Below are 25,309 nucleotides of genomic sequence, written 5' to 3'. Positions count from 1 at the left end.
ATTTTGTTTGTGTTTATTTCTGTGAACTAAGCGGAACAGCTAACTCTACCAGTTTTGAAGGAGTATCCTTGTGTAGGAATGTCCCCTGTGTAGATTGCATATGCCTGGCAACATTGTCTGGTTGGCTGGAGCTGGAATAGGCAGAGGTTGGTGGTTTCTGGGCACTTTGTCCAGGGTCACCCTGCTGAGATGGTTGGAGCTGTGGTAAGTATGAGCCAAAAGGTTCCAGGGGTTCTAACTCAGAGCCACCCTGGCAAGACAGCTGAAAAATAGGAGTAAGGATAAGCCAGGTACTCCTTTGATGCTCCATGGGGCCACGCTGACAGAACATCTGGAGCTAGTATGGGGGCTAGTATGAGTTCTAAGGTACTCCATACTGGAGCCACTTTGGCAAAACAGCTGAAAGTGGAGCAAGCATGACCCAGGTAGTCCTGGGATGCTCCAGGTTGGTACCACCCTGGCAGTATGGCTAGAGCTGAGGTGGATACAGTCTGGGGCCCTCCATGCAGGGGGTGCACTGGTGGGACCATTGCAGCTGAAGTGGGCATGGGCCAGTGGGCCTCAAGGTATCATATGCCACAGGCACCCTGGTGGGATGGTTGGAGCTGGGGAGAGCATGGGCAGGCAGGCCTCTTAGGGGGAATGGCTAGGGCCACTCTAGGCTAGGGGCCAAGGCTCACTGAGATGGTGGGCCAGCCAGAATGTCTGGGCCCTGCTCCCATCTGTGCTATCAACAGAGAGGAAACGTAACAGTGGTGCTTGCCAGTGCTGCCAAACCCAGAGACAGTTCCAGAAGTTGCTCCCCAACATTGGTGGACCCTCTAGTCCTAGTAAACGTGTTTCCTTACTTATTGTCTAATTGCTCTTGAAACCACTGTTTTTTTTTGGTGGTGGGGAGGTGTTGCTTTGCCACAGATCTGGCAAATCTGCATCTGGGTCCCTCAGTGCTGTCTCTACCATAGTTCAAGGCATCATGAGTGGGGTCCCCAACATTACTATGTCTCCATTTCTCCTGCCATTTTCTATGTGGTCCCTCTATCCTTCATTGTGCAGCAGCTGTTCCATCTGCCCTTGGTTGCTTCTTCAGGAAGAATTCTTCTATATGTAGGTATAGATTCAGTGTGTCCATGGGAACAGGTGAGTTCAGGATTGTCCTATGCTGACACCTAAGACTCCTCCTCCTGTAACAGTGTTGTAAAGGTGACATTTCTGGCATATTCTGGTGACATTTCTTCTCTTGATTTTGGGTGACAGTTCCTGCTTCTTTGCAGATATACTGCTTAACGAATTTTAAGCTGTATGTTGTGTATTAAAGAACAGAGACTGAAGGCAATTAAAAGGTAGACCCATCGCTCAGAAAGATCACACATTTTCCCATCAGGCAGCTATGCTGAGGGCCTGACCTCTTCACTAAATCAGATATTTAAAGAGTTTCAGGTCCCCTTCTTACTTCAAATATCTTGAAAAGGAAGTCTCTCCCCTACCTCCAGCAGGGCTTTGGGACTCAAATAGCAGAAAACCCAGGTTTCTAGCATTGTCCTAATTCCAGTTTGGAATTAGCTCCTTTCTCCCACCCACTTTCCCGTATTTTGGCCCAGAATGGACTCATGCATGTTAACACATAGCTCTTAGGCCTGGAGTCCATGGCTGCTTCCCTAACATTGAACACAGGTCAGAACAGGGGAGGGGGAGTGTGAGCTGCATAGACATATGCTCCATGAAGCCTGCAGAGATTTCCCTACAAATCCTCCAAATGACTCAGCAATTACCACTTGAGCCCAGTGAAAGAGATCTCTTAGGTTCCCAAAAACCCTCCTCTTCAGACACTCTACCATGAAAAGCAAAAATGAGCTTTCCTCAGTGCATTCAGCTGAAAAGGAAACATCTTCAGGGAACTGGAAGAATCTATAATTTGCATTTTTTAAATTTTTTTTAAAGATTTCGTTTATTTATTTGATAGATCACAAGTAGGCAGAGAGGTAGGCAGAGAGAGAGGAAGGGAAGCAGGCTCCCTGCTGAGCAGAGAGCCCGATGCAGGGCTTGATCCCAGGACCCTGGGATCATGACCTGAGCTGAAGGCAGAGGCTTAACCCACTGAACCACCCAGGTGCCCCTATAATTTGCATTTTAGACATCTGGGATCAAGGTGGCCTTGAAGAGTGACTTTGGATTTTGAAAGACTGACAAACCTGGGTTTCAGAAACTCATATTTGGCCATACATGCTAAGCATTGTAGTCCCTGCTGTCTGAAATTGTAAATTGTTGGCTTTAAATTGGCTTAGAGCTCTGGTCAAGTGTCTCTTGACCAGAGGGGTTGGTATGTCATCCTTCTGTGAGCATCAACTCTTTGATTCTTGTAGCCAGAACAGCAGTCACCTAGATGGAAAGGGCTTCTTGGGCAGGAATGTCCAGTGTTAGAACTGGAACCTTACTGCCTACTCTCCTCACTCTCTGTCACACAGAGAATCTCCCACAGCACTATTAAGCCTAAGGAATGATTGCTGGTGCCACTGTGTCCAGGTCCCCTCCCACAACCACTTATCAATATGCCACGTCTGGACCAACATACAGATCAAGGGGTGAGAGACATTCTTAATCTTGAGCCACAGGGACTATGCCAGTTTTATGAGACTGCAGATAATGATGGCTGTCCTGTCCAACTGTGTTGTTTGTCACAGGCTCTCCTGTAACACAGGCATCATCTCACTCTATGCCGTATTTGTGTATTTATTTATAAGGCAGGTCATAACTTTTTTTTTCTTTAAAGATTTTATTCCTTTATTTGACTGAGAAAGACACAAAGAAAGAGGGAACACAGCAGGGGGAATGGGATGGAGAGAAGCAGGCTTCCCACAAAGCAGGGAGCCTGATGCAGGGCTCATCCCCAGGACTACAGGATCATGACCTGAGCACAAGGCAGAAACTTAATGACTGAGCCACCCAGGCGCACCAGGCCCTAACTTTCATAGAAAAGCACTTATTTAATAGCAGTTGAGGTTTCATCTTTTCAGCTTAAATACGAAAATTTTGAGTACTCAATCTAACAGCCTGACTGTCTTAAAGCAGCAATCAAAAGAAACCTGTCCAATGAAAGCAAAATATAAACTATAGAACTTAAAAGCATATGGGTGTTCACTATAGAATTCTTTCCATTTTCTGCACTTTTGAAATCTTTCACAAGTTGTTTGAGGGGAAGGGGATGATCATTTCAATAATGCCCTTGAATTTTGATTTCCTATGCAGCTATCACAAAGCCACCTAGTGGGAAAACAAATGTGTAGCCATGTCTGAAAGTTTATAATTTATAGATATAAAAAGAAAAAAATTAACATAGCCTTATTTTCTCTGAATAAAATTTAAAAAATAGACAAAAGAATCTCTTATAAGCTCATTAATGCAGCCATTAAAAACTTCCTCTATATTGTCTTTTCAATCCTGTTTGTCTATATTTAGTTTTGTGTTAATATTTTGTAAACCTTTTAAAAATTGTAATTTGTTTAATGGCTATGTGAAGTTCTACCATATTGGTTTTTTTTTTATTTCTTTTCAGTGTAACAGTATTCATTGTTTTTGCACCACACCCAGTGCTCCATGCAATACATGCCCTCCCCAATACCCACCACCTGGTTCCCCCAACCTCCCACACCCCGCCCCTTCAAAACACTCAGGTTGTTTTTCAGTGTCCATAGTCTCTCATGGTTCACCTCCCCTTCCATTTTCCCTCAACTCCCTTCTCCTCTCCATCTCCCCTTGTCCTCTATATTATTTGTTATGCTCCACAAATAAGTGAAACCATATGATACTTGACTCTCCCTGTTTGACTTATTTCACTCAGCATAATCTCTTCCAGTCCTGTCCATGTTGCTACAAAAGTTGGGTATTCGTCCTTTCTGATGGAGGCATAATACTCCATAGTGTATATGGACCACATCTTCCTTATCCATTTGTCCGTTGAAGGGCATCTTGGTTCTTTCCACAGTTTGGCGACCGTGGCCATTGCTGCTATGAACATTGGGGTACAGAAGGAGCTTATTTTCTCTACATGGGTACCTTTGGGGTAATACCCAGTTGCAGGGTCATAGGGAAGCTCTATTTTTAATTTCTTAAGGAATCTCCACACTGTTCTCCAAAGTGGCTGCACCAGCTTGCATTCCCACCAACAGTGTAAGAGGGTTCCCCTTTCTCCACATCCTCTCCAACACACGTTGTTTCCTGTCTTGCTAATTTTGGCCATTCTAACTGCACTTGTAAGTGTAAGTGTAAGGTGGTATCTCACTGTGGTTTTAATTTGAATCTCCCTGATGGCTAGTGATGATGAACATTTTTTCATGTGTCTGGTAGCCATTTGTATGTCTTCATTGGAGAAGTGTCTGTTCATATCTTCTGCCCATTTTTTGATATGATTATCAGTTTTGTGTGTATTGATTTTGAGAAGTTCTTTATAGATCCTGGATATCAGTCTTTTGTCTGTACTGTCATTTGCAATATTTTCTCCCATTCTGTGGGTTGCCTCCTTGTTTTTTGGACTGTTTCCTTTGCTGTGCAGAAGCTTTTGATCTTGATGAAGTCCCAAAAGTTCATTTTCGCTTTTGTTTCCTTTGCCTTTGGAGACATATCTTGAAAGAAGTTGCTGTGGCTGATATCGAAGAGGTTACTGCCTAAGTTCTCCTCTAGGATTCTGATGCATTCCTGTCTCATGTTGAGGTCTTTTATCCATTTCACGTTTATCTTTGTGTACGGTGTGAGAGAATGGTCGAGTTTCATTGAAGAGACTGTCTTTTTTCCACTCTGTATTTCTTCCTGCTTTGTCTAAGATTATTTGACCATAGAGTTGAGGGTCCATATCTGGATTCTCTACTCTGTTCAACTGGTCTATGTGTCTGTTTTTATGCCAGTACCATGCTGTCTTGGTGATCACAGCTTTGTAGTAAAGCTTGAAATCAGGTAAAGTGATGCCGCCAGTTTTATTTTTGTTTTTCAACATTTCCTTAGCGATTTGGGGTCTCTTCTGATTCCATACACATTTTAGGATTATTTGCTCCAGCTCTTTGAAAAATACCGGTGGAATTTTGATTGGAATTGCATTAAAAGTATAGATTGCTTTAGGCAGTATAGACATTTTCACAATGTTTATTCTTCCAATCCAAGAGCATGGAATGGTCTTCCATCTTTTTGTGTCTCCTTCAATTTCTTTCATGAGTGTTCTGTAGTTCCTCGAGTATAGATCTTTTACCTCTTTGGTTAGGTTTATTCCGAGGTATCTTATGGTTCTTGGTGCTATAGTAAATGTAATCGATTCTCTAATGTCCCTTTCTGTATTTTCATTGTTAGTGTATAAGAAAGCCACTGATTTCTGGACATTGACTTTGTATCCTGCCACGTTACTGAATTGCTGTATGAGTTCTAGTAGTTTGGGGGTGGAGTCTTTCAGGTTTCCATATAAAGAATCATGTCATCTGCAAAGAGAGAGAGTTTGACTTCTTCCTTGCCAATTTGGATACCTTTTATTTCTCTTTGTTGTCTGATTGCTGTTGCTAGGACTTCTAATACTATGTTGAACAAGAGTGGTGAGAGTGGGCATCCTTGTCGAGTTCTTGATCTTGGCGGGAAGGCTGCGAGCTTTTTCCCATTGAGGATGATATTTGCTGCGGGTCTTTCATAGATAGATTTGATGAAGTTCAGGAATGTTCCCTCTATCCCTATACTTGGAAGCGTTTTAATCAGGAATGGATACTAGATCTTGTCAAATGCTTTTTCTGCATCAATTGAGAGGATCATGTGGTTATTCTCTCTTCTCTTATTGATTTGTTCTATCACATTGATTGATTTGTGAATGTTGAACCATCCTTGTAACCCAGGGATGAATCTCACCTGGTCATGGTGGATAATCTTTTTAATGTGCTGTTGGATCCTGTTTGCTAGGATCTTGTTGAGAATCTTAGCATCCATATTCATCAGGGATATTGGTCTGAAATTCTCCTTTTTGGTGGGGTCCTTGCCTGGTTTGGGGATCAGGGTAATGCTGGCTTCATAAAAAAAGTCTGGAAGTTTTCCTTGTGCTTCAATTTTTTGAAGCAGCATCAGGTGAATAAGTGTTAATTCTTCTTTGAAAGTTTGGTAGAATTCCCCAGGGAATCCGTCAGGTCCTGAGCTCTTGTTTTTTGGGAGGCTTTTGATCACTGCTTCAATCTCGTTACTAGATATCGGTCTATTCAGGTTGTCAATTTCTTCCTGGTTCAATTTTGGGAGTTTATTTTTTTATTTTTTTTAAGATTTTATTTATTTATTTGACAGACAGAATTCACAAGTAGACAGAGAGGCAGGCAGAGAGAGAGTAGGAATCAGGCTCCCTGCTGAGCAGAGAGCCTGATGCAGGGCCGGATCCCAGCACCCTGAGATCATGACCTGAGCCAAAGGCAGAGGCTTTAACCCACTGAGCCACCCACGCGCCTCTCAATTTTGGGAGTTTATAGTTTTCCAGGAATGCATCCATTTCATCTAGGTTGCTTAGCTTATTGGCATATAACTGTTGATAATAACTTCTGATGATTGTTTCTACTTCCTTGGTGTTAGTTGTGATCTCTCCCTTTTCATTCATAATGTTATTAATTTGAGCTTTCTCTCTTTTCTTTTGGATTAGTGTGGCCAGTGGTTTATCAATCTTATTGATTCTTTCAAAAAAACAGCTTCTAGTTTCATTGATAAGTTCTACTGTATCTCTAGTTTCTACCTCATTGATCTCTGCTCTAATCTTGATTATTTCTCTTCTTACGTGTGGAGTTGGTTTGATTTGTTGTTGATTCTCCAGTTCTTTAAGGTGTAGAGACAGCTTGTGTATTCTGGATTTTTCAATTTTTTTGAGGGAGGCTTGGATGGCTATGGATTTCCCCCTTAGGGCCGCCTTTGCTGTATCCCACAGGTTTTGGACCAAAGTGTCTTCATTCTCATTGGTTTCCATGAATTGTTTCAGTTCCTTTGATCTCCTGGTTGATCCAAGCATTCTTAAGCAAGGTGGTCTTTAGCTTCCAGGTGTTTGAGTTCCTTCTGAACTTTTCCTTGTGATTGAGCTCCAGTTTCAAAGCATTGTCATCTGAGAATATGCAGGGAATAATCTCAGCTTTTTGGTATCAGTTGAGTCCTGATTTGTGACCCAGTATGGGGTTTATGCTGGAGCAGGTTCCATGTGCACTTGAGAAGAATGAGTATTCTGTTGTTTTAGGGTGGAATGTTTTCTATATATTTATGAGGGCCATATGGTCCAATGTGTCTTTCAATGCTCTTGTTTCTTTATTGATTTTCTGTTTCAATGATCTATTACTGAGAGAGGCGTGTTAAGGTCTCCTACTATTAATATATTCATATCAATATGGCTCTTTATCTTGATTAATAGTTTTCTTATGTAATTGGCTGCTCCCATATTGGCGGCGTGGATATTTATAATTGTTAGATCATCTTGGTGGATAATCCCTTTTTTTTAAAATTTATTTTCAGCGTAACAGTATTCATTGTTTTTGCACCACACCCAGTGCTCCATGCAATCTGTGCCCTCCCTAATACCCACCACCTGGTTCCCCCAACCTCCCACCCCCCGCCCCTTCAAAACACTCAGGTTGTTTTTCAGAGTCCGTAGTCTCTCATGGTTCACCTCCCCTTCCAATTTCCCTCAACTTCCTTCTCCTCTCCATCTCCCCTTGTCCTCTATATTATTTGTTATGCTCCACAAATAAGTGAAACCATATGATACTTGACTCTCCCTGTTTGACTTATTTCACTCAGCATAATCTCTTCCAGTCCTGTCCATGTTGCTACAAAAGTTGGGTATTCGTCCTTTCTGATGGAGGCATAATACTCCATAGTGTATATGGACCACATCTTCCTTATCCATTCATCCGTTGAAGGGCATCTTGGTTCTTTCCACAGTTTGGTGACCGTGGCCATTGCTGCTATAAACATTGGGGTACAGATGGCCCTTCTTTTCACTACATCTGTATCTTTTTGGTAAATACTCAGTAGTGCAATTGCAGGGTGATAGGGAAGCTCTATTTTTAATTTCCTGAGGAATCTCCACACTATCTCTTCAATAAATGGTGCTGGGAAAACTGGACAGCCATATGTAGAAGAATGAAACTCGACCATTCTCTTACACCGTACACAAAGATAAACTCGAAATGGATAAAAGACCTCAACGTGAGACAGGAATCCATCAGAATCCTCGAGGAGAACATAGGCAGTAACCTCTTTGATATCAGCCACAGCAACTTCTTTCAAGATATGTCTCCAAAGGCGAAGGATACAAAAGCGAAAATGAACTTTTGGGACTTCATCAAGATCAAAAGCTTCTGCACAGCAAAAGAAACAGTCAACAAAACAAAGAGGCAACCCACGGAATGGGAGAAGATATTTGCAAATGACAGTACAGACAAAAGGTTGATATCCAGGATCTATAAAGAACTCCTCAAACTCAACACACAGGAAACAGACAATCATATTAAAAAATGGGCAGAAGATATGAACAGACACTTCTCCAATGAAGACATACAAATGGCTACCAGACACATGAAAAAATGTTCATCATCACTAGCCATCAGGGAGATTCAAATCATAACAAATAATATAGAGGACAAGGGTAGATGGAGAGGAGAAGGGAGTTGAGGGAAATTGGAAGGGGAGGTGAACCATGAGAGACTATGGACTCTGAAAAACAACCTGAGGGTTTTGAAGGGGCGGGGGGTAGGAGGGTGGGGGAACCAGGTGGTGGGTATTGGGGAGGGCACAGATTGCATGGAGCACTGGGTGTGGTGAAAAAACAATGAATACTGTTACGCTGAAAATAAATAAAAAATTTAATTAAAAAGAAGAAAAGAAAAAAAAAACCCACATTGAGATACCACCTTACACCAGTTAGAATGGCCAAAATTAGCAAGACAGGAAACAACGTGTGTTGGAGAGGATGTGGAGAAAGGGGAACCCTCTTAGACTGTTGGTGGGAATGCAAACTGGTGCAGCCACTTTGGTGGATAGTCCCTTTAAGAATTATGTAGTGTCCTTCTGTATCTATGACTACAGTCTTTAGTTTAAAATCTAATTTATCTGATATGAGAATCACTACCCCGGCCTTCTTTTGAGGTCCATTGGCATGAAAGATGCTTCTCCATCCCTTCACTTTCTGTCTGGGTGTATCCTTAGGTTCAAAATGGGTCTCTTTTAGACAGCATATGGATGGGTCCTGTCGTTTTATCCAATCTGCAACCCTGTGTCATTTTATGGGCGCATTTAGGCCATTCACATTGAGAGTGATTATTGAGAGATACGTTTTTATGGACATCGTGTTACCTTTGAAGTCTTTCTTTCTTGGATTGTCTCTATATTTATGTTCAATGCTATTCTTAGGATTTTTCCTCTTTTATAGAACCCCCCTTAATATTTCCTGCAGTGTCGGCTTGGTGGTTGCATAGTCTTTTAAGCCTTGCCGGTCTTGGAAACTCTTTATCTCTCCATCCATTTTGAATGTCAGTCTTCCTGGATAAAGTATTCTTGGCTGCATGTTTTTCTCATTTAGTGCCCCGAATACGTCTTGCCATCCCCTTCTGGCTTGCCAGGTTTCTATGGACAGGTCTGACGTTATTCTGATGGGCTTTCCTCTGTATGTAAGGAGCTTCTTTGTCCTAGCTGCCTTCAAGAGGTCCTGCTTACAATTATAATTCTTCATTCTTACTATTAGGTGTCTTGAGGACTTTAGAGAATCTATAATCTTGGGGGGAAACCGTTCTGCCTCTAGTACATCAACGTTGGTTCCATTCGCGAGATTGGGAAAATTTTCATGTAGAACTTATTCCACTATACCTTCTAGACTTCTTTCTTTCTCCTCCCCTTCAGGGATTCCAATAATTCTGATGTTGGAACGTTTCATGGAGTCATTTATTTCCTTGATTCTGTTTTTGTGGCTTCTAAGCTGTTTGTTCCAGGCTTCCCCCTGATCCTTTCTTTCTATCTGTTTGTCCTCCAGATCACTAATTCTATCTTCTGTCTCAGTTACCCTAGCTTTTGGAGAATTTAGATTAGATTGGAACTCATTGAGAGCATTGTGAACATCATCCTTGGTGGCTTTCAGTTCTGCCCTAACATTGTGAACATCATCCCTGGTGGCTTTCAGTTCTGCCCTAATCAATTCCGTTTGGTCATCCATGGCTTTCTCCAACCTAGTTATTGCCTGGATAATTGTTAGCCTGAATTCCCTTTCTGACATATTGTCTATGTCAATAGCCATAAGCTCTGTTGCAGAAGGCCCATCCTATGTATTTTTCTTCTGTTGGGCATTCCTCCTCCTAGTCATTTTGGTGAGAGATGGCTGAATGTATGTAGCTGGATGTATCTACCGTGGTGCAGTCAAGGTGCACCCTTTAATGTTTCTGAGCAATCAGGATTCCCCACCCAAATGAGAGAAAAAAAAAGAAAAAGAAAAAATAGAGAGAGAGAGAGACAGGAAAAAAAGGGAAGCTAAAAGAGAAGGCTCAGCCCAAATGGGCCCCAAGGTAAGATTTATGAAGTATACAAACAAAAACAAACAAACAAAAGGACTGATAAAAGTATATGACAAGAGAAAAAAATGTATATATATATAAGCAAAAAAAAAAAAGAAGAACCTCGTCAAAAAGAACCCCAAATATAAGATATATACTATCAGGACAAACACAAATACACAGAAACACTGCCCACTGGCATCTTCTGCCCCTGTAGAGATCCAGACATGTATAATTCTGATCTCAGGCTGATTTCATGGGTGATTGGAGTTCTTTACTAGGTAATCAGCTCACTTTAGTGTACAGGTTGAAATGGTGCCTCCTTCTACTTCCCCGCCATCTTGTCTCTGTCCCATATTGTTTTATAAATGTACCATACAATAGTTCCCAAAACTAGTTACTCACAAAATCACCTGGGAACATTTTTTTTTAATAAAGATTCTTAGAACCCAAATGCTAAATAAGAATTTCCAGGGATGCTGAGGAATCTGAATTTTTGAAGCTTACCCTGTGATTGCAATGCATTTAATTAGCCTACTTAATGAATTAGCACATAGTTCATTTATTTAATCCAGTCTTGTGTTGGAGTGGTTTCCAAGCTTTTTACTATTGTAAATAACAATCACAATAATACCAATATCTGTAAGGACAGGTACCAATCTTCATACATTTATTTCCCAAGGATACTAAAGTGGTTTGTTTGTTTTTTAAAAAACCATTTAGTGATCATGGAATTGTAAAGTACTGTAAAGTAAAGTAAATTGTAAAGTAACTGCAGTTTTCAGTGCTCACCCCACCACAAGCAGGGAACTCCATGGAAGACAGGCAGTCCTCAAAGCTGACTTGACTATTTCAGAATGGGTACATTGGGAGATAAAGAGTACTAATAACCCTTAAAAAAGCAGCTCTCAAGAAGGGAGAGGTCTGCCTCCCTCTTGTCGTCATAATCACAAAGGTTCTCTCAAAAGGGCCCACTTTAGACTATAGCTCTGAAGTTGGCTCTTACTATCTTCTGCTGTCTCATGCTGCTCTTTTAAAGCTCACGTTTGGTAGTTCACATGGTATGGGTCCCCAAGAGCAGTTTCTCAAGCTTAGTCCCATAGACTCCTAACTATTCTCTGGCATCTCCAAATGCAATCATTTAAATGTAATTCCACTTTGATGTTAATATACATACAAGGTTCATGTTCACTGGGACAAGTCCCATGATAGCCAATGAATTCCAGGGCCTGCAGTCCTATGTTTAACATCAAAATGGCTCAAGGTCACCACCCAAAAACAATTAAATCAATGTTTCCCAAACTAGGATCTGTGGACATAAAACCTCAGGGTTCCTAGACAATTTTCGCTCCCTTAAAAGGACTTTATACCTTACTGGATGTTTGACCCACTGACTTAAAGTGGAGGGGCTATCCTGCTCTCCTGACCCACACTCCGCACAAATGAAGGCTGCACAGTGAAGCACACCAGGTCACTTTGGAGACATCTGCACTTGCTCTGGCCTTCCAGCCACAATTCTTGACCCTTCCCCAGAACAATGGGCATCAGATGCTTGCCTTTTGACTTCCTGACAGAAACTAGCATTCTGGGTCTCAAGAAAACGTTCAGACTATCAGGCCCAACCCACTCACAGTGATGGGAAAAGGGACGCTGGAGATGGGAAGTGCCTTAAGCAAGGTCACATAGTTAGTTTAGCAGCAGGACAAAATTAGAGCCTAAGCCGTCCATCCCAACTTCAGTGCCTCAGCTACTCTGTAGAGAAGGCTGATGATCGACTCCATGGACCTCATTCCCACCACCCTTGTCCCATTTCCGTACTTCCCTGATACCCCAAGTCCCCGGAGTCCTCTTTGGGTTGGCTGGCCCCACCCTACTCCAGCTCTTCACAAGCAGTCCACACGCCCTAACCATAACCCGAGGTTTCTGGCCTTCCCCCACCTACAGTACACGGGAGCTGAGAAAGCCCCACGAAGCAGAGACACCGTGAAGACTGTCATTGCCTCTGGTGTAGCGGAGCCACCACCCAGGGCATGCGTCAGTGACGTCACAGACGACGCCATCTGTGAGCCAGTGCACCAGCGACTCCAGGTGAGAGTTGCAGAGTCTCAGTCTGGTGACTTAGCATGGTGCACAAGATTGGTCACAGTACCTCCCTCCAGCCCAAACTTTAACGAGAAGTTTTGATGGCCAAGCGCTGCTGAGAAAAGTGAAGAGAGGTAAAGAGTGAGGGTCGCCCACCGGAAACGTCATCAGAACGCACTGGAAGCGGCTGGAGGATGAAGAGTAAGCGAGGTTGAAGGCCTGTGAGTAGGGGAGGGGTGGATGTTGTTGGGTCCATGGTCAAAGGAGCCAGACTGATACAAAGTGAAGGTCAAGCAAAGCTTTATTTCGCGCCAAGCATCAAGAATCTAACTGACTGGCCAGGGCCGTCTCTTGCAAAGAGGCCAACATTCCTCTGCCTTACAGACTAGCTTTTAAGGGCAAAGGTCATGTGGTTGGGCCTGGCCATGCACAGGTGGCCAATGAGATTTTAACACAGAGAAAGCTGCACAATCCTGCTAGGTCACACATACGTGACCAATTGAATTACAGTTTACCCTATAGTAGATATTTGAACTAGCCTATCACCTTGGTCAGAATTGGTGCCCAAAGGGCACCCAAAGGGTGGGGCCCATACTCCTTGGTAGCTAGGAGACAGTATGCGACCCCACTGATTGAATACCTCCACCTGGCCTGACCCACCCTTGTATTTGGACTTTGTTACCTGGAACTGGTTTCCGGAACTTGTTTTTAAGTAAGCCCTGAAGAGGGATGGGCAGGGTCAGGATGGAGCTGCTCTGGCTAAAGAAGCCCTTACAATGTAAAGGGTCAGGAACTTGGTGCTGGTAGGTAGACTGGTTCACAGCAGAGACTGACTGAAACTGCTAAGGGAATTGTCCCCCCTGACATAAGTGAAACCGAGGCCTGGAGTCCCCGTTGGCCTGGCACAGTCTCTGCACTGAAGATTGATATTGGAGCCGGTGGCAGGCCCCCATGCGGCCCACTCAGTGTGCTAAAGGAGGGCCGAGGGCCTTGGGCCGATTTGGCCACTGCCTGCCACCTGCTGACAGTGGTTAAGGCCCTGATCCTCTCTCTGACCTGGTTTCTCCTTCTGTGAGGTGCTGATGGTGGTTCCTGCCCCGGCAGCTGTTCTGTGAATGACCCTTGTCTGGTGGAAAGCGCTGGGAGCCTGCTGAGGAATGGTATTCCTCTCCGGACTTTGGGAGTTGAGCAGAGAAGAGCTATGCCTAGGAAGGGAGCAAGCAACCGGGGAAGTTATAAGCAGGGGAGTGTAGACACCATGAAAATTGGCTTTTGGACCGGTACATTCATTTCCACCTCTGCCACTTCCTCTCTCTGTAATCAAGTTATGGGTCTCAGCAAATCTGAGCTTCAGTTTTCTCATGTGCATTATAGGAATAATGTCTGCTTTAAAAGATTGTTCAGAAAATATAATGAGATAAAATGTGTAGCTTTTAGCCAAGTGCATGGCAAGTAATGAATGCTCAGTAACTGTTAGATGTGGATTGTTCCAGAAAAGACTTCCAAATCTAATCGAAGCACCCGTGACAGGTGAAGCAAAGTCATTCCTGGGGTTGCTCTTTAGAAACAGATTTTAATGCCACTCTTGCATTTGAAGGAGAACAAGACTCTGTATATCATATAATAATATGATATGTATATAATACAATATACTGTGTATATTACATAATATAAACACTTTGGCCTGCTTGTTCAGATGTACTCAAGGAAATACAAGCGAGCTGGGATGGAATTTACAGAGTGTCATGTGAACCAGATTTTCTAGTCCTTTGACCCTTATACCAGGCCTTTGTCTTATACTTATTCTATTTACACCCATACTCTCTCCCCAGAACCACGTTTTTCTCCTTTACACACATGAAGTAAGAAACAGGCATGTGGAGTTTTTAGAGGTTGAAACCACATTGATCTATATATATTTTGAGCTTGAAGAAAGACCTACTGTGTTTCATCAGTGTGGGACACCATCTATTGTATGATAAACCCCCATTTCATAAATATTGAAATGTGAAAAGTCTTTTTTTTTAACATTTAACAGTCAACAAAATGTAATATTTGCTACCATCTGCATCCTGGGAAGCTCTGTGATATAACATTTATGTGAGTTACTCGGCTGGACTTAGAGAGCGACTGTTCAAGCCCCTAACCTGTGGCAGATTAAATCAGTTGAATTCTTGTGTGGTCTACTGACCTGCAGGAGCATCTGAAACTTGTTAGAGATGCAGGGTCTGGGGGCGTCTGGGTAGCTCAGTGGGTTAACCCTCCACCTTCGGCTTAGGTCATGGTCCCAGGTTCCTGGGATGGAGCCCCACATCAGATGCCCTGCTCAGTGGGGAGTCTGATTCTCAGAAGCCCTACTCTGTGGGGGATCTGCTCCTCTTTCTCTATCTGACCCTGTTTGTGTACACGTCCTCTTCTCTCTCTCTCTCAAATGAATAAATCTTTAAAAATCTTAAAAAAGAAAAAGAAAAAGAAATGCCAGACCTGGGTGTGGGGCCTAGGTATCTACAGTCTAATAAGAAATTAGTTTCCTACATTAACTAATATATGGGAAGCATTGATTTGGTTTTATTTCTTTCTAAAGATTTCTTTATTTAATTGATGGAGAGAGAGCCCTTAAAGTGGTGGGGCAGAAGGAGAGAGAGATTCTCAAGCAGACTCACCTAGAATGCAGAATCAGACACAGGGCTCAATCCCAGGACCCTGAGATCATGACCTGAGTTGAAATCAAGAGTTGGACACTCAACTGACTGAGCCAATCAGGCATCCCAAGAAGCACTGTTTGAAAGCACACTCTTGGAACTCCTAGGATGGGTGGCCAGAGGGTAGAATAAGAGGCATCCAAGAAAGCTTAGAAGACTGTGCTCCCTGTAGCATCCCTGTCTTCTCTGATCTCTAAATAACCATAGTTTCATAGTTAGAAAAGTCATGAGTCTTATAGTCATGCCCAACCTGAATTGGCCATTTCTTGTTTGTTTGAATTCCCCAGGTGTGATCTACCATGCCTTTTCTCAGAAAGAGGCCAAAGAGCTCGACATTCAGGTACAGTGCATGGCAGGAAGTCTGGGAGCAGCAGAGGTGATGACAAGGATGGCTCGATCCCCTAGCACTGCTTTAGATGTCCTTCCCATGTCTTACTCCTCATGCTTCCAGTAGATGTGTTAGGCCCCGTTGAGATCTCTTGTTCTGATGGCCTGTTTCCAGATGCTGGCCTCTATTTTGTTTGGTTAACTGGGGCCTCTTGATCCTGTGTCCTCTCCCACTGTGTAGGGGACACTGGCTGTGCCCACCTAAAACCTGCCCTGGTGAGCACTGTCATTTGGCTTTGTCACGGGGCCCACTTCACTGTTGAAGAGGGCAGGCAATCACATTTCCTAAGTGGATTTTCTGGATTATATCTGGATGCTGCCAATATGCTTTGTCCGTTTGGCAGAAGCTCCACTGGGGACTCCTAATGAGGGAGTTAACAGGAAATCAAGATTTTGAAAGACCGATACACTTTTATTTGGTTTCTTCATGAAGAAGGCGACTTAGGTATTTTTAAAAAGTAAGTAATTGTCCTGTCACAGTAATAATAATGACAAAAATGAATCTTTAGTTAGTATCTAAGGTGCAAAGTCGAAGCTGACTGCCCTCCTGGCTGAGCTGCCTTGAAGATTGTGTATCACATCATCCCTTCTCAGGCCCCACTTCTCCATAAGGAAGAGTGTGATTATTGACACATTAGCTTCACAGGGTTTACAGCCTGCTTAGTGCAGCAGGGGGTCAGGAAATCCCCAGCCAAGAGGCAGGACCTACGTAGACAGTGCTGCCTGGGCTGTGGCCGACCTAGGACGTGGGCAGCTGAATGAGGAGTAGACCGGTGGAACTCCCCACATGACAGGCAGTGATGTTCGGAGTTCTCAAGAATTACACACAATCAAGGCAGTTCTTTTGCCCACATGTCCTAGGAGTCTGTACTGAGTCACCGTCAAGTGCTGTTCTTCTCTTGGAAGAGAGTGAGCCCAGGACGCTGAGATGCACTGCTACTTCCTTTCCCCAAGTGCTGCAGAGACAGACCTAGCAAGTAGCCATGACACATCCATGCGGTCAAACCCAAGTAAAGAGGATTGCCACGTGGGCATCATGTCAGATTCCTGCTCCCCAAGGCGTGGCCCAGCCTGGGGCACAAGGTGGTACCATTTTCACAAGTGTACGGATAATTACTTCAGAGGCCATAGCTTGCCTTCATCTGTTCGTTACTGAATAAATATTGTTGGCATACATTTCTTGAGCTTTCCACCCTGCCAGGGATCAGAGAAGTCTTTTCCTCCTAATATAAAGGGTCTTGGGGATTTTTTTTTTAATCCCTTCAAAATAACCTCAGAGAGGTAGAGTAGGAAGTTGAATTTTGATGTGGCTGGTTTGTGCAGCGTCTGAATTGGTATTTGAGGGTGACTTTCACATCTGGACAGCTGTGGGGAGCTCACCTTCAGCAGACTAGAGGCTGTGTGAGGCTCAGTTGGGAAGCAGATGGGTCAGGGAAGGCATGCCACCTGCCGTGTCTAGGAGGGCCTGGGGTCTGGGACTGCCCCCACCAGAACAGTGGGCACCCTGCCGCCCTGTCCCCATGTAGCTTCCGGTAGCCCAGCAGGCCGAGGCCTTCATGAGGGCCTTCCTGAAGCGCAGCACGCCCCACATGAGCCAGCAAGCCCGTGAGGAACAGCTGCAACGCAAGGTTGTAGTCCTGGAGTACGCCAGTCGCCAGAAGCACAAGAAGAGAAAGAAATCCAAGGGCCTCTCTGCCAGGCAGAGGAGGGAGCTGCACCTCTTTGACATTAAGCCAGAGCAGCAGAGGTATGCCAGGGGTTTCCTGCCTTTCTCCCTGAGGCAGCTTCCTCCTCCTGGAGTGGGTGTGGCTTTGGGAGACCCAGTTCCCCTGAAGTTAAGGGAGCTTCTCCCACTGCCGCCACAAGGGGGCAGCCTCCCTTTACCAACTCAGGCTGGGTTTGCACTTGGCTTTCACAGCAAGGCACAGCCAGGCTCTTGCTGTTTGACTGTCTGTGCCTTGCTGTGAAAACCAAGTACAAACCTAGCCTGAATTTCTCCTCAGGGAGCAATGGTGAAGCAAGACTTAAGTTTAGTTCGTGAAAAGCCGTCCAGATGAGCACCCCCAGGGCCCCCGGCTGGTGTGGCAGAGACTCGGGCGGTGCTGCCCTGGGAGCACCTGGCTGCTCCGCCATCTGTGTAGGGCACCTCATGGTCTGAGGGTTCAGCTGGAGCGCCGGCCATCCAGGCTGCATGTAGCCAGCAGGAAGGATGGAGCGGCACCAGGAGGGTTCTAGCAGCGGAAACAGGTTCAGGAAGGGGAAGCAGATGTCAGTCTGTCGGGTTATCAGCTGTGGAACTAGGATCCACACCCAGTTCCCCATGACCCAGGTAGGGGTCCTTGGCATCAGGCTGCCCTCTGTGCCCTGTTGATGTCACAATCCCAAGCTCAGGTCGCCTAACTCTTTACTTCTTTCTACCTTTGCTACAGATACAGTCTTTTCCTCCCTCTGCATGAACTCTGGAAGCAGTACCTCCGGGACCTGTGTGGTGGTCTCAAGCCAGACACGTGAGTTGCATGTCTGCAGCCCTGCCCTTTGGGGAAGAACCCAAGGCTTACGATGACTGTGAATGAAGCCTTTGGAGCCAGCTGGCTGCAGAAGTTCATAGACCTGTGTGCCCCTTCAGAACTCTCGCTCATGGTCAACACTGAGGCCTTCTGCTTACCTTCTAGGCAGCCGCACATGATTCAGGCCAAGCTGTTGAAGGCAGATCTTCACGGGGCTCTCGTTTCAGGTACCTTGCCTACGAGCCCACAGTCCCCTGAACACCCACAGCATCACTCAGTGGCAGCATGGCTCTGTGCCACAGGGCTAGACACACTCTTGTCACATGGATGTTTCCAGATCACCAACGTTGAGGGTGGGAGATGACTAGCTACCCGAGCCAGTTCTGGCCACTTTTTGGATACACTCTCAATGGTCTTCATGTGTCTTTCTACACAGGGACCCCTGCTGCTCTCCCAGGGGGCACAGCAGCTGCTGCACGTGTCCCCAGCCCTGAGCGGAGAGTCCCTTTCACCCATTTCCCCAAAGTTTCCAGTCTCACTTACAGATTCCCAGAACCCAGTGTCATCTCCAGGGCAGACCTTCCCCTGACCATCGTCATTCATCCAGCCGCCCTGTCCAGCAGGCATCACAACCTTTCCATACCCAGAACAACACTGGCCTCCTCACATCAGCCCCTGCCCTGGTGTTCCCAGCTCCATTCATGGTACCAATGTTTACCGTGGTTGTTCAGGCCCAAAACCTGGGTGGTAACACCTTTCTTCTTCCCTGATCCCTCAGCAGCATCCTTCAGCATGTCCTAGCACCCGAATCCAAGCCACCGCCATCACCCCTGGATTCCGGTAGAAGCTGCCTAGCCCTCTCTGTGCTGACACACTGCTTCTCCCCAACCAGGCAACCTGAGGGTAGGTTTTAGGACAAAACTCGGCCCATGTTTGTCTTCTGCTTCCTTACTGTGGTCTAAAAGGCCCTTCTGGGGAACCCTCCTACACTGTTGGTGGGAATGCAAGCTGGTGCAACCACTCTGGAAAACAGTGTGGAGGTTCCTCAAAAAACTGAAAATAGAGCTACCCTACGACCCAGCAATTGCACTCCTGGGTATATATCCTAAAGATACAAACGTGGTGCTCCGAAGGGGCACGTGCACCCAAATGTTTATAGCAGCAATGTCCACAATAGCCAAACTGTGGAAAGAGCCTAGATGTCCATCAACAGATGAACGGATAAAGAAGATGTGGTATATATACACAATGGAATACTATGCAGCCATCAAAAGACATGAAATCTTGCCATTTGCGACGACGTGGATGGAACTAGAGGGTATCATGCTTAGCGAAATAAGTCAATCGGAGAAAGACAACTATCATATGATCTCTTTGATATGAGGAAGTGGAGATGCAAGTGGGGGGGGGTTGGGGGGAGGTAGGAAAAGAAAAAATGAAAAGATGGGATTGGGAGGGAGACAAACCATAAAAGACTCAATCTCAAGAAACAGACTGAGGGTTGCAGGGGGGAGGGGGGACGGGAGAGGGTGGTGGGGAAATGGACATTGGGGAGGGTATGGGCTATGATGAGTGCTGTGAAATGTGTAAACCTGACGATTCACAGACCTGTACCCTTGGGGATAAAAATACATTATATGTTTATTAAAATTAAAAAATTAAAAAAAAATAAAAAAATAAAAAAATAATAATAAAAGGCCCCTCTGGCTCTACTGAGCACTAGGTCTAACCACATCGGCCTGCTTTCTGGTTCTCACACACCAGGCATGGCCCCACGTCAGGCCTCTGCCTTTGTTCCTTCCCTCTTTCCAGAGTTCTGTGTGTCACAGACTGACTGCTTCTCAGTATTCAGGTCCCTACTCACAAGTCACTTCCCTCAAGGACCTACCATGACTAACAGTGAACCTTCTTCCCATGACCTTGTGTATTCTCTTCATAACAGTTACCATGATCAGAAAATGCAGTTGTCTGATGTGGCACACATTCCCCTCCTACCTTTAGAACATCAGCTCCTTGAGAGCAGAGCCGAGAACAGTCTTGTTCACCCTCGCGCCCAGCACCAACCTCGGACGGTGCCAGGCACGTGGCAGGTGCTCAGTGACTTGTCTACAGGCTACACGGGGACATGGGTCAGGAGAGCCGAGGGGCCGGCTGCCTGTGGTGACAGTTCACCTCAGTCACTGCTTCACCACCTGTAGCAAGATCCCATTCTGGCCAGAGTTTGGTGGGTCGTGGGAAGGATGTGATGCACTGCTGTTCCTTCAGATCCCATCACCAAGACGTGGCCCCATCCCAGCAACCTGTGAATCTTGGTGTTGCTGGACACACACGTGACCTCTTGGCTCCAGAGTCCTTCCCAATACCCCTGTGGCTGCAGGCCCTCCAAAGGACGTCTTGTCAGAACAGCCCAGAGGCTACAGAGCCATAGTCAAGGGACTGGGACCCCGGACTCTCATCCAGCTTGGTCCCTGTCCAGCTGAGGAGCCCCACACTCCCCAGCGCCCCCCCCCACCTAGCTGGTTGTGGCTGCCCAGCGCCCCCAAGGCTGAGGCATTGAATGCCCTTTTCCTTTGCAGTCACGAAATCCAAATGCCCGTCCTATGTGGGTGTTACAGGAATCCTCTTACAGGAAACAAAGCACGTTTTCAAAATCCTCACCAAAGAAGACCCCCTGAAAGGTATGGAATTGTCTCAGGGTGTGTGGCCTGTGGCTTCCCTGGCTTCGTCGGCCCTTTCCTCATGGCTTCAGTGGGTCCATTTGGCCTCTTAGGTCAGCACAGATTGCAGATCCCTGCTGACCGTGCATCCCACACCTGCCACCTGCCGAGAACGCCCCTGCCCTCACGGCTCTCTCCAGGGCATCTGGAGCTCAGCCAGATAGGACTGGAGGGAGGGCTGCTGGGCTGCGCTTCCAGATATGAGGGTCTCTTTCCATGACTGAGACCCTCCCCTGCCCCAACTTGCCCTGCCCCAAGGAGTGGAGCTATGCAGACCCTGAGGAGAGCCAGCTTAGTGCTTGTCCCTGGGGTTCCAGGCTCTGGCCCCTTCCGGTAAACCTTTGGGTTCCAGGAAAGCAGGTGCAGCCTCACCCACTGGGTGTGCCAGAGCTAATTGTTCTGGCAGAGACAAGCATAAGCACCTGCGCTGTCGACATTTCCACACCCCTTACCCACAAATCTGAGATTGCAAAACCACAGTGGGAGGTTTTCGTTCCTTTATTTTAGACTTTGTTTTTTCTTGCTGCTTCCTTCTGTTTCCTTGTATGTTCTTGTCTCATTTTAAACCTCAGTAAGTGGTGTCTGGGTGCCCTCACTCTCGGCATAAAGCCATGAATCCGTCTGAAAACTATGTGGGGAGACCCATTTTTTGCACTTTTTCTGGGAGTTTGGCTTAGAGCCTTTGACTCTGAAAATTAGTGTTGTTATATTTAAAATCTGAATACATCGGTCTTATGGCAGAAAAACGCCCTGTCGTCCTGGTGCTGCTGAACTTTGCGGACTCTCCGCTCCTTACTAGCTTACGTTCTAAATCAGACATTTAAGGAAGGTCTTGTGCTTCAGCGTGAGCTTAACTGTCAGGATTTTTTTTTTTTTTTTTGCCTTGTCCTTTTTCTCCAGTTGTTGTTTTTGTTTTTGTTTTTGTTTTTGTTTTCAGTCATCCCCAAGCTAAACTGTGTGTTTGCAGTGGAAATCGATGGCTTCATTTCCTACGTTTATGGAAGCAAATTCCAGCTTCGGTCAAGTGAGTGATCTGCCAAGAAATTCAAAGCAAAAGGAACAGCTGACCTGTGAGCTCTCTGCTGTGGAGACGGCTGTTTGGGACCCCAAGGACCGGGGACACCTGCGTGCCCACCTTTCAGCGGAGACACGGCTGAGCTGGTTCTGCTTCTAGATCACCCCCAGCCCGTTAACACCGGAGTTAAGTACAGTTCGTCATCCGGGAAGAAATGTGCCTTACTGAGCAAAGTCAGGGAACGGAGGGGTGTCTTTCTAGGTGATGACAGGTGTACATTGCTCCTGTGAGAGAAAATCCTGGCAGGATCAGCACAGGTTGACCTGACTGGTGGCATTATTAGGTTTTTGTTTCTCTCTCATCCTTTTCTCTGTCTCCTGAGTGTTCTGTGATGAATCCATTGTTTATGTAATAATAAAATGCACATGTCAGCGGTAAGAGGGTCCTGATGAAGGACCGAGCCCTGTGGCCCAGCCTGACTGGGCCAGAAGGGAGGTGGGCTGGAGGCTGTCCCTGGCAGGCGACCCCACTTCTGCAGTGTAGACAGAAGCTGCCCTCAGGTACCTGCTTGCCAAGGGTAGGGGCTTGGCGCATCTGACATGTTAGTTTAAGTCACGTCCCCTGTGGCACTCTTGGACCTAACTGCTGTTTCCAGAAAGCTGGAGAGTGAGTGGTGAAGTCGCAGAGGGCCTTTGGGCTCACTGGCTCTGAGAAGTAGTACGGGACTGGGGCCCGGATGCAGGATGCCAGGTAAGCTGGTGCTTGCAGTGGTTGTTCAGTACAGGGAGCTTGGACCTATAGTGCCTGCTCCTCCCTGTGGCTCTTAGGCTCCAGGGTGGGCTGAAGGGGAACAAGACTGCAGCTCTTCCCAAGCTCTCACATCCTGGGAGAGTCCCGGTCCCCAACAGGCCCTCGCTCTGTGCTGCCACTGGAAACCTTGGCTCTTCAGTCTGACTCGGCCTGTGTGCCGTGTGCCTACCAGACACTAGGTGAGGCTCTCACAGGCAGGCTTGAGTGGGGATAGGGCATGGGCCACCTTCCACTGCGTGGTGGTGGGGAAGCCACGTGCCATGGAAGGACCAACAGCCCGTTCCTTTGAGAAGTCAGTGTTTGCCGACCAACCAGGTGAGGGCAGAAACGTTGCTGGGAACAAACCGGCAGCAAACCCATGAGATTTTTCTTTTACTGCAGGAGAAGCAGTGGTGCCAGACACTTGGCTTTGTCCGTATGTCCCGCTGGGCCCCTGTACTGGAGGAGAAAGGCCGTGGGAGGGGAATGTAAGCTCTGACTCTGATGGGAGAGCAGGAAGCCCTCACTCGGTGCACCTGCATCCATCCATGTGGGGTCCCTGGCTCGTCAGGATGGTCCAGGGTCGACTCAGTTGCTCTCTCACTGCAGCGATCACTACCTGTGCTGCAGGTCTCAGGTCCCACCCCCGCTTGGGACAGGGCACCAGGCCTAGCCACTGAGCCCTGTGCTCTGACGACCTGAATTTCCTACAAGGGACTCAGCCTCAGGGCTTGCTTGCCCAGGGCCTCACCACCTCTTGGTGCTTGTGTGGAGGAACTGTCTCCTGTGTACGATGAGGTGCGAAGGATGGACACTGTAGCAGGCTCACCCCTGTGCGCAGTGAAAAACCAGCTGGACACACTACAGCCCCCTTCCTGCAGGGGAGGAAGGAGCAGTGACACTCGTCCTAGTCTGGAAAGCAGGGACAAGGTGCAGTGTTCATGTGAGCCTCTTCCTCAGGCTCATATGTAGGTGGGAACATTGAAATCAGGCTGGGGCAGATGTCCCCAAAGATGCCAGCATCAGGATAATGGGCAGGGAGAACTCTTCTTGGCTATGACATTTTTGTTTTGCTTGGAGAATGTCTTTACAAATAATTTGATCCCCTAGTCACAGAAGACTTCCAGTTGGGGCCATTTCCTTCTTTTATCCCATATATCCTGGGAGTCCAGAAATAGCCCTGAGGTTCAGGTCACCCCACCGTGGAGTCTTGGGCCCCAGATGGATGGAGGAGGGGTTTGGTTGAGAAGGGTTGGTAAGAGGGCCCAGCCAGACATGGCATAGCCACAGATCTGATCTGGAGGTTGGGCCCCATTGTCTCATGTGGGTCAGGTTCCAGCTCCTGAATAGAGCACACCACCACCCCCAACCCTGAGAGGCAAAAAGGTCAAGACCTAAGCTTGGTTTGGGAAAGGAGGTCTAGCCCTCCTGGTTTCTGAGCTCCCACAGTCTATAGCCATATAGGCCACTGCTCCAGAACATTTTGTCATCTACAGAGAGTGGGATGACCAACCCGGGTGGGACCTGGCCTGCTTGTGGGTGGCTGCTATGAGAAGTGCCCAGCCTGATCCTGAAGGAATATTTGGAGACTATCAAACATGTCAATGCAAGTTTTGGTGACTTCGACACTTTAACTTCCCAGCTACTGGAAAAAAGATGGTGTGGATGTATGAATCAAGAATGCCTCATCTTTGGATTCCCTCTGGCTAATACCTAGTTTAATCTGGTTGCATGAAACCCTGGGAAAGGAGCTCATCTGACAGGCCCGTAAGCAGAACTCCCAGTTATCCAGCACTTCTCAGTGTCCATGCTGCTGCTAACGGCCTTGTGACCCCAGGGATCTGCAGGCTCGTGGAGCTTCTGCTGAATTATCAACATAACATTTAAAAAGTTCCACATAAGTTCAGTAATCTATTGCTTATATCTCTGGTTCGTCAGTTGGTTTTTGAAAATGGTCGCACAGTCCAGACCCCCTAGAGTTGTGCTAATGCAGCAGCTGTGGGTGCCCAGAGCAGCTCCTTTGGGGAGACGTGTGCTCTTGTACTCCCAACACTCCAAGACTGTGAATTGTGGCTGTTTCCCTGAAGGCACCTTAGGTTCCTGTTGGACAAATGAAGACACATCAATTACGTGGCGATGAGTTCACTGATCCAACCATGAATAAGAATCGAGAGATGGCCTAAAACTGACCTAATCCCAGCATCCAGTTAGAATGGAGAGGGGCCCGAGTGTGTGTAAGTGGTGAGTGTGCATATGTGCGTGTGTATGCATGGAAGGGCCAGTGAGAGTTTGGGGTCTCAATGTGTGTGCGTGTGTGCAAGGGGGTCGTTGTTGGGGCTTGGTGTGTGTACACATGGTCACTGTATTACCTCAGGCCACCAAGCCTCCGCACACAGAGTGAGTGGCTTAAACACCAGACATTTATGTCCCTGCAGTTCTGGAGGCTGGAACTCTGAGATCAGGCACATGGTCACTCCTCAGTGCACACACATCCCTGGTGTCTCTCTCTCTGTGTGACCTAATCTCATAAGGACAGCGGTCGGATTGGATTAGAACCCCCAATGGCCTCAATTTAACTTAATCGTCTCTT

General features: G+C 46.4%; 1 protein-coding gene across 1 annotated transcript; it reads left to right on the top strand.

Annotated features, from left to right (window-relative positions):
- Window positions 1-12,796: 12,796 nt before the first annotated feature.
- LOC308358578 (ribonuclease P protein subunit p29-like) lies at window positions 12,797-21,947 on the top strand (the record flags this gene model as incomplete). Its single annotated transcript, XM_080828815.1, has 7 exons — window positions 12,797-12,803; window positions 15,592-15,644; window positions 17,218-17,438; window positions 18,121-18,198; window positions 18,364-18,425; window positions 20,775-20,876; window positions 21,853-21,947. 7 exons carry the CDS (start codon window positions 12,797-12,799, stop codon window positions 21,945-21,947), a joined length of 618 nt encoding a protein of 205 aa, XP_080684941.1.
- Window positions 21,948-25,309: the final 3,362 nt, after the last annotated feature.

Source organism: Martes martes (assembly GCF_963455335.1).
Source record: "Martes martes genome assembly, chromosome: 17".
Classification (NCBI taxonomy): Eukaryota; Metazoa; Chordata; class Mammalia; order Carnivora; family Mustelidae; genus Martes; species Martes martes.
The sequence above is the reverse complement of the archived record's forward strand: the minus strand, read 5'-3'. Positions and strand labels throughout refer to the sequence as shown.